This window comes from Leptonychotes weddellii, chromosome 12, assembly GCF_054177405.1.
Source record: "Leptonychotes weddellii isolate Sample4059 chromosome 12, ASM5417740v2, whole genome shotgun sequence".
Lineage (NCBI taxonomy): Eukaryota > Metazoa > Chordata > Mammalia > Carnivora > Phocidae > Leptonychotes > Leptonychotes weddellii.
The window spans coordinates 29,292,011-29,301,665 of record NC_138380.1 but is presented as its reverse complement, the minus strand read 5'-3'; the positions used below and the strand labels follow the sequence as shown (position 1 = coordinate 29,301,665).

At 37.3% G+C, this 9,655-nt stretch overlaps 1 protein-coding gene across 1 annotated transcript in view; it reads right to left on the bottom strand.

The window, feature by feature from the left end:
• ASZ1 (ankyrin repeat, SAM and basic leucine zipper domain containing 1) overlaps positions 1 to 9,330 on the bottom strand; it is a 48,920-nt gene extending 39,590 nt beyond the window's left edge. The window contains exons 1-4 of the mRNA XM_006729038.2: positions 8,977 to 9,330; positions 8,488 to 8,587; positions 5,998 to 6,120; positions 3,573 to 3,684 (exon numbers count right to left, since the gene is read on the bottom strand). Of these exons, the coding sequence (XP_006729101.2) occupies positions 3,573 to 3,684; positions 5,998 to 6,120; positions 8,488 to 8,587; positions 8,977 to 9,081 (440 nt within the window). The 5' untranslated portion in view covers positions 9,082 to 9,330. The remainder of the gene's footprint in view (positions 1 to 3,572; positions 3,685 to 5,997; positions 6,121 to 8,487; positions 8,588 to 8,976) is intronic.
• Positions 9,331 to 9,655: the final 325 nt, after the last annotated feature.

Genomic DNA, 9,655 nt, shown 5'->3' with positions numbered 1-9,655 from the left:
TATTTTTTTTTAAAGATTTTATTTATTTATTTGAGACAGAGAGAATGAGAGACAGAGAGCATGAGAGGGAGGAGGGTCAGAGGGAGAAGCAGACTCCCTGCCGAGCAGGGAGCCCGATGCGGAACTCGATCCCGGGACTCCAGGATCATGACCTGAGCCGAAGGCAGTCGCTTAACCAACTGAGCCACCCAGGCGCCCCACAGTTTCATTTAAAAACAAGCTAAAGAACTAACCCCAGAAACAAACCCAAACCAGTATTAAATTTGCTAGACACAGTACACTGTGCTAAGAATTGTCAATGGCAAAGTCCAAGAGAAACATAAGATGTGATTTGTGTCAACTTAAAAATGGCTTTCAAGTTGTCAGTTTATTTTTACCATTTGTCCCACAGGAGGAAAATAAAAATAATTTTAAAAATTAAGAAAAGATAATTAAAAAAAAACCCCAAGGTAGGTCTATAGGTAGTAATACAGAAAATTCATCATTAAATATTAAATTAGTGCTATTTTCAACAAGAAAGAAGTCTGCATGGAATACAAGGAATTAAAGAGCTAACAAAAGATCTATAAGTAAAAAACATTTAGAAGATGCAGGTTTCTACTTCCATTAATGGCAAGCTAATTTGTATCAAAATTGTGAAGGTATCTAAAACAGCTAAATGAAATTTTGTTTTAATTTCTTAAAAACTGAAGGACTAATAAAATATTGAAGAACCACTAAACCAAAATCTAGATGGCAAAACCCCAAAGAGGTAAATAAACATAGCATTTGTGGTTGCTTTTGCCTTCAGGGCATTTGCCAGTCCAGAAGAACCCAATGGGAAAATAAGCTGTGGTTTTGGAGGCAGTGAACACAAAGAGGAACAAAATTCAAAGTTCTGGGCCTATACAAAGTAGAAAGTTTACTAAACCATACTCAACATACATTAAGCTGGGACTCTAAGGACTACACCTTCAGGGTAAGGATGAACCAGAAACAAACTAGCTTTCTCGGTATACATCACCAAATGATCCAGGGGAACTTCAACCCCTGAACTTAGTTAGGTTACATAAGTCCTGGAGTGATGGTGCCCAAGGCGTATTTTAGAAACATAAATTCCTACCTGATGGCCTCATATTATTCTGACAAGTAAGTTTTAAAATCTAATGACTAGTACCTAGTCATGAGTCAGAAGCATGAGAGGCTACTGCTAACAGAAACAAACCCACCAAGATTTCAAATATTGTAACTGTTACTTCTAGACTACAGCTGACCCTTGAACAACATGGGTTTGAACTGTACAGGTCCACTTATACAGATTTTTTTTCAATAAATACAGTACAGTACAGGGGCACCTGGGTGGCTCAGTCGGTTAAGCATCCAACTCTGGATTTCAGCTTAGGTTATGATCTCAGGGTTGTGGGACTGAGCCCCATATCAGGCTACACGTTTGGCGTGGAGTCTGCTGGAGATTCTTTCCCTCCCTCTCTCTGTGCCCCTCCCCCATACATATTCTCTTTCTCTCAATAAATAAAGCCTTTAAAAAAAATACAGTACAAAAAAAAATACAGTACAGTACTATATCCTCTCTTATGATTTTCTTAACATTTTTTTTTCTAGCTTACTTCATTGTAAGAACACAGTATATAATACATATAACATACAAAATATGTGTTAATTAACTGTTTATGTTATTGGTAAGGTTTCTGCTCAACGGAGGGCTATTAGTAGTTAAGTTTTGGGGGAATCAAAAGTTATATGCAGATTTTCACCTTACAGGGGGTTCACCTTACACCCCTGCATTGTTCAAGGGTCAACTGCATGTTTGCCATATTAAAGAAGTTCTAATTTAGAGCTTGAAAATGTTTTCAGGGAACAAAGAGCTATAAAAAGTGACACCGCTAGGGGTACCTGGGTGGCATAGTTGGTTGAGTGTCCTACTCTTGGTTTTGGCTCAGGTCAAGATCTCAAGAGTCCTGGGATCAAGCCCTGTGAGCAGCGCCATGCCCAGCTTGGAGTCTGCTTGGGATTCTCTCTCCCTTCTCCCTCTGCCCCTCCTTGCGCACACATGCACCCCCTTGCTCTCTCAAATAAATCTTTAAAAAAAAAAGTGATACTGCTGGTTTTAAAAAGAATCAAACCGAATTTCTAGAAAAAAAGTAACTGGAATTATGAACTAATTGATGAGTTTAACAATAAATCAGAAGCAATAAATTAGAAATGTGTTTACAAGATAATAATTGGAAGGGTAAAGGTTTTACTTTCTATAATACAGTGCAGAAGCAATAAAAAAAAAAAAAAGAAGAGCATCAGCAAAAAACAATTTCCCACTGAACCCAGGATGGCAAATCTTATCATAAGCCACTTCTCAAGGTAAAAATTAAAATTATAGCACCTATCGAGGCTTACTTCAGCTAGATGTTTTAGAGTCCCCAATTCCAAAGTATAGCCAAATCCAAAAGTTATACCTAACTAGGGATTATAACATATATGACAGAATAAAAGTTCCTGTGAATTGATTTGCTAAAAATTTGCAGGTAGTCTTTCCAGATCTTTAAAAAATCTCTTTGTTAAATACTGATTATCCACTCTGTAAGTCTTGACTTTTCTCACACTAGTTTCTCAACCTGGGCACTATGATATTTTGGGATTGATACTTCTTTGTTTTGAGAGGCTGTCCTATGCACTGTGGATGTTTAGCAATATCCCTGGCCTCCACCCATTATGCCAGTAGTGTACTCTAAGCCAGTAGAATCTCCCAGGTGTGACAATCAAAAATGTTTCCAGACATTACCAAGTGTCCACTGGGAAACAAAATAGACACCTGTTGTCTAGCTGTCAGAGAAATTAAACTAAATTAGGGAAAAAAAACCTTCTAAAGTCAAGTATAGTTATTTCTATGTATCAGGCATTAGATCATTATTATTTGAATGACATATGAATAATAATTCTATTCATGCTAGACATATTTCATTTGGATAGCCTATTTCCTACTCTATTCATTTTGAAGATTAAATAAAACAGAAGACAGAGCCAGATTAAGAAAGGAGTAACAGAAATTTTAAGCTGATTCATTTTTTAAATTACTGACATTTCAACAGATCCAACAAACAGTTACTGCTTGTTTTCTATGCATCTAGACACTATTAACTATATGATATAACATAACTGGAAAGGTCTTAGGAAAAGTAAAACATTTCAATATATTATTTTGGAGTTCTTAATATTTGTGCAGAACTGTTTAGCAGGTAAATGTTATAGAGAGAGCATGAAGAGGTTTTACTATTATAGCTTAATCATCTTTGACTGTATGATTCGTAAGAAATGATATAGTTTATTGTCTTCCTTTCCTTCTCATTTCAAATTAGAACATTCCTCTAAAAATTAAAAGTTGAAGGACTACTTTTGTGATATGCCCTTCCTCTGATAATCTTATAAAATTGGAACCATGACCTTATGACCTATTTTCATTCCTCAACTATATGGCCAAGTAAACACACTGTTTATGATTTTTAAAAAATCATGCTATCAAATGTTTAACAGGCTAATAAAGAAAAATATCCATAGTTTTTAACAGATAATAAGGCTCTTACCTACAAGCAACATTTGGATCAGCATTTCTTGAAAGCAGTAGCTCTACACACTTTAAAATCTGTTCCTCTGAGCCACGTGCAGAACATGCAGTTATCAAAATAGTCTGCTTATCTGGAGTGAGAAGAAAAGTGAGGAAACGCCCCCACACACATCAAGAAGTGTATCTGACTTTTTTTTATCATTCAAAAGATTCTAAATATTTCCTGTACTCTTAAAATTTTATAACCTATTCTCAAATCTCTTACTCTTAGTAGATACCTTTGTCTCCCTGTCTCCCTTCATCAAAAAATGAGATTAGGGATGAACTGCCTTAATCTCCAAAATATATCTAGGGGCACCTGGGTAGCTCAGCTGTTAGGCATCTGCCTTCGGCTCAGGTCATGATCCCAGGGTCCTGGGATCGAGTCCCGCATGGGGCTCCCTGATCAGCGGGAAGCCTGCTTCTCCCTCTCCCACTCCCCCTGCTTGTGTTCCCTCTCTTGCTGTGTCTCTCTCTGGCAAATAAATAAATAAAATCTTTAAAATATATATATATATATATATATAAAATTCATTTCTTAATTTCCCTTCTTTATTCCCTTTCGTTTAAGAAAATAGGAAAGTGATAAGAACATGAATGCTGTGTAGAGATACTGCCTGGAGTTGAACAGTTTTTGGTTGAAAAAACTTTGCTTTGCTGAACTTGTAGTTGAAAAACAGTAATTGATATTCTCTGATTTCACTTCTTTATTTCTCATTCATTTGACATCTCAGTGAAATTTTGGTTTTTATCCAAACCATCCTACTGAAAATGACCTAACTGCCATATCCATTGGTTTCTTTTTGGTTCTTTTCTACTGGATCTCTCTGAGCTCACCCTGTTCCCTAAAACTTCTCCCCTTGGCCCCTATGGCACCAAAAGGAATCACAGATTAAAAAAATAAAAACACCTTTCAGGTAAGAATTGGGGAATTCAAAATAGGTCATGGCAGCTATGGTTTACATCAGTGGTTTAATACTGATCAAGTATAAAGATTCTAGTCCCAGTTCTGCTACTGATAAACTGACTCCAGTGATACTTTAATATCTCAGTAGACCTAGCTTATAGATAGGAAGCTGCCCTCTTTACCTGATGGGGCTATGGTTGAATACATAAAAGAATTTATGTGAACATGCTGAGAAAAATATAAACTGTTTTATAACTAAGTATTCCTCTGATTACAAAAAGCAGAGAAAGAAAACTATTAATTTTTAAATTTATTTTTTTAAGTTTTTACTTAAATTCCAGTTGGTTAACACACAGTGCTATATTAGTTTCAGGTGTAAAATACAGTGATTCAACACTTCCATTCAACACCCAGTGCTCATCACAAGTGTACTCCTTAATCCCCATCCCCTATTTCACCCATCCCCACATCCATCTCTCCTCTGATAACATCAGTTTGTTCTCTATAGTTAAGAAAACTATTATTTTTTTTAGAATATTTTATATACTTTCAGAAATCTCATTCCTAAGTCCAGCTTTCATTGGGTGATATTTTAAAATGACATAATAAAAAGAAAAACCTATTACAGAAGCAGATTAAACATAAAACTACTGAAAAGATGGGAAGGTATACAAAATACATACATGACAAAACAGAATAGAAATAGTTTTACAAACATCTACTGTAGGTACAAAGTAAATGTGAAAATTAATTCTAAAGTGAAATCAACATCTGAATTATGAAATGAATTTAATTGCCTATTGGAAACATGTTAAAAATAAGTAAGCAATAATTCAATATAATAATTAAACTGGATTTGCACATATACTCTTATTTTTCAAAAGCATCCAAAGGAGTACAGAATAGGAATTATCTAATAGCAAGGAAACATATGGATTTAATAACCTATCTTTGAAACAACCTTAGGTGATATAATTCAGAGTTGAGTTTTAAATTCTAAAGACTGATTTTCAAGTAATTTTTGACAAAATTATCAGTCTTTTATTTCAATGCATTTTTCCTTTAAAAAATAACCAAACCCTCTAGCATAGATATTAAATGTATATAACAACGTAAGCAGTTATTAAAATACATGCAATCTATCTTCTTGGAAAGAGAGTTTCCCCCCTCCAAAAATCTATGGTTTTTAATTTGATTTTGTATCTTAATTACATAATATAGCTAACAGGAAGGCTTGTTTTTTAAACTGCTTTAATTTTTTTCACTTTGCATAATAGTTGCTTGGGAATCAAGAAAATCACAGTAAACAAAATCAGGTGGGTTACCTCAACATCTTACCTTATCTTTTTTCAAGGACAAAGGTTTATTTTAAAATGAATATATAAAAACAGAACATGGAAAGTGTACATCACCACCCCTAAATATTATAATTAGGCTTCTAAACAGAGATACATACAAAGTAAATACTCACATATTTTAAATGTTTAAAACACCTTACCCTTATCAAAGCTTGCATTAGCACCTCTGTCCAGAAGGACCCGAACCAGCTCTACATTGGAAACACTAGCAGCATACATAAGAGGAGTCCATCCATACCGAAAGCTGGAATCTACACTAATGCCTGTCAGTATAAAAAGCAAGTTTTAACAGCCTCCTCCACCGAAAGAAAAATCACTGCCACCTTCATATGCTTAAAGTACTGTGCATAGTAACATATACCATGTAATTTATAACAAAAAGGAATTTCTTGGTAATAATGGCCTTCAAGTAAATGATTGTAGCTCAAAAATATTCAAAGTAACACTATATGGTTTGGGGATAATATATACCTAATAAAAATATAAGGACACGCATTGGAATGATAAATATCAACTACAGCAGAATGGTTATCTCCAGGGGTAAGGAGAGAAACTGCTATACCTTTCAGAATATATGAAATATTTAGTAATTTAAAGAGAACTGAACAGGGGTGCCTGGGTGGCTCAGCTGGGTAAGCGACTGCCTTCGGCTCAGGTCATGATCCTGGAGTCCCAGGATCGAGTCCCGCATCAGGCTCCCTGCTCAGTGGGGAGTCTGCTTCTGCCTTTGACCCTCTCTCCTCTCGTGTTCTCTCTCTCTCAGATAAATAAATGAAATCTTCAAAAAAAAAAAATAAAGAGAACTGAACATATTGACATAATAACAAAAACTGGAGACATCTTTGAACTGCTGGAAGTGGCTGACTCAAAGGGAACTTTCATTTTTTTTTTGAAGATTTTATTTATTTACTTAATTGACACAGAGAGAGAGACAACGAGAGCAGGAACACAAGCAGGGGGAGTGGGAGAGAGAGAAGCAGGCTTCCAGCTAAGCAGGGAGCCTAATGCGGGCCTTGATTCCAGGACCCTGGGATCATGACCTGAGCCGAAGGCAGTCGCCTAACCAACTGAGGCACCCAGGCGCCCTGGGAACTTTCATTTTTTATCAAACTTCTCAACTGGTGCAGAAATATGTATCAAAACCAAGAATAACTTTGGAAGGCAAAAAACTAAAAATATTTTTTAAAGTGTGAAATAATGACATCTGGAAGGAAACTAGGAAATGCTAAATTAAGAGTTACCTGTGGAAGTAAGACTTCAGGGGTACTGGGGAAGAAAGTGGGTACAAAGGTTATCTTCTACTTATACCTATATATTTATTATTGGCTTCTGAAAATTAATTTTTAAAATGTTTGTAATTAAAAACAAATTTTAAAAGGTTGACTAAATATCTACTTCACCAGTAGGTCTTTTCAAGTCCTAATCTTTCAGGAGCCTCCATCATTTCACTGCACCTAGTCCTACTACAAACTCAAGCCCCAAGGCAAATTCTCTTTTCTAAAACAAATTTTTAACTATTCCATCCCATCCAGCACTATGCACACTCCTGCATGTGTTCATACTGGTATTAAGGCTGTTTCAATCATTCAAATTTTATTTAGTTTCATTCTTCAATTACAAGCTCAAGTTCCACTGTCCACAAAGTCACACAGATCCTTCTTTTTTGTTACAACAGCTAATATTTATATAATGTCTGTATGTTTTAGATCTTTATGTATTCTTTCACTTTAATACACCCCTAAACCCTCTGATATTATGCATCCCCATTTTTAAAAGGGGGAAACTGAAGCTTAGGAGGGTTAAGTAACTTGGTCAAGATTACAAAGCCATCAGGTGGCAGGGTTAGTAATCAAACCCAGAACTGTACTGTTTCCGAAATGATTCCTTTTCCACTAAATCATGCAATGTCTCTAGCATAAAAGAAAAACATTTTGCTATATACAATCTCATTTATCTATTCTGTGTGAATGTTTTGGATTTACAAGTAGATAGTAAATGCCTGTTACTCCTTTGGATAATTTCAATCATTATTATCAACAACTCACATTCCCACGTCAGGTAATTCAAAAAATTAATATTTAATTTGATCACAGAAAAATGGTACAGGACCCTGGACAGAATTATGACGTTTTACATAAAGAAACTGATGCGCTGGAAGTTTAAATGACTTTCCTAAGGAACCACAATTAGCAGGCAATAAAGCTGGAACAGATATCCACATATTGTGATTCCTACCTCAGGCCTCATTACACAGACACCTAGCACAACGAAAGAACATAACTAAAATATACATAACTAGAAACAATTCTGGAGAAACATGTAATAATAGTATAGACAGTAAATGCTGAGAAAAATATGTAAGAATTACTCGAGTGGGGTAGGATTAATCAGAACAGGCTTCTTGAAGGTGGTCGAAGAACTGATGGAAGCAACAGGATGGCATTCCAAATTTGAGCGTAGAAGAAGAAAATAAGGCAAAGAGAACTCAGAATCAAGTAAGATATATAGAACACTCGATACATTAACATTCATTGTGCTTCCACTAGAAAAGCAACTCAAACCTTTTAAAATAAGGAACCCTTGTAAATGTAGACAATTGTGTTAGGTTGAAACTATCCCTTATCTCTCACCAGAGTCTAGGAGCTCCTCGACCAATGAAATATCTCCTGTGGTCAATGCTTTTTTAAATGTTTCATTCTTTTCTTCAGGGAGTAATGGCCCTTTTAATTTCTAAAAAAGATAAAGTTAAAAAAATTGTTATACATATTTTCATTTCCACTACATCAAAAAACAATGACTGGTTTCAGGTACATCTTTTTTGGGGGGCGGGGGGAGTGCAACATACAAATTCGTAAGGAATTCATGTCTAAAATTATCTTTAAAGGGAATGGGTGTAATGCTATAGGTCCAAACCCAAGTGAAGAGCTACATCGACGACCTAAAGAAGCATTTGATGGAAAGCACAAAAGGGAACAGGAAAACCCCAGGTTTGTTGGGAGTCTATAAGCCTGTATTTCCACTAGGGATACACAGGCAAGCAAGAGGTTTAACGAGGTCGGGCCTTCAAGGGCCAGGGGGTGCTGATCCGGGTGCGGTCAAAAAAAGGCCTCCTAGGCTACCTGAACCGCCCGGTCGAGATAACCAATCTCCCAGCCGTCATCCTCGCTCTCGCTACTCTCGCCTCCACCGGCCACGGCCAGCCCGCGTAGTGCAGCGGCCGCCATGCCCGCCGACCTCTCCCTAAGCACACTGCACCGCCCACCCGCTCCCCCGGCGCCTGCGCACTGGGGGAGCACGCAGGGCTGCGCGGGAAGGCGCGCGTGTGAGCAAGAGGCCTTGCGCCCTTAGGCGCAGGCGCGTGGGCATGCGTAGTGGCCCTCACCTTCCCTCTATCCAGCAACCAGCCCTGTGGTTTAGGGAGGTGCAACCGTGCCTAACGTGGTAGGGCCGGTGGACCTGAACCTCCTGGCAAGGTTCGGTACCACGCTTCTAGCCACTGCTTCCATTCCTTTCAGGGACTTACTCTTCATTCTTTTTAGGGTATTTGTTTGATGAAGTTCTTGCTCTTCAAGGAATGCCCTACTTTCAGTGGAGCATAATGGGGATTAAAATGCCAAGTAAGACTAGGCTTTCTCCCTTATCACCTTCAGCCGCTCCCTCGGGATGAGGGAGAAAGCCTGTCTAACATTCGACCCCCTGGGAGAGGGACAGCTCTTGGTCAGAATACAGATAGGAGCACCATCCTTGCATTCAGAAAGCCATCAAACGGTAGCTGACAAAGGAGCCAGGAGAAAATAC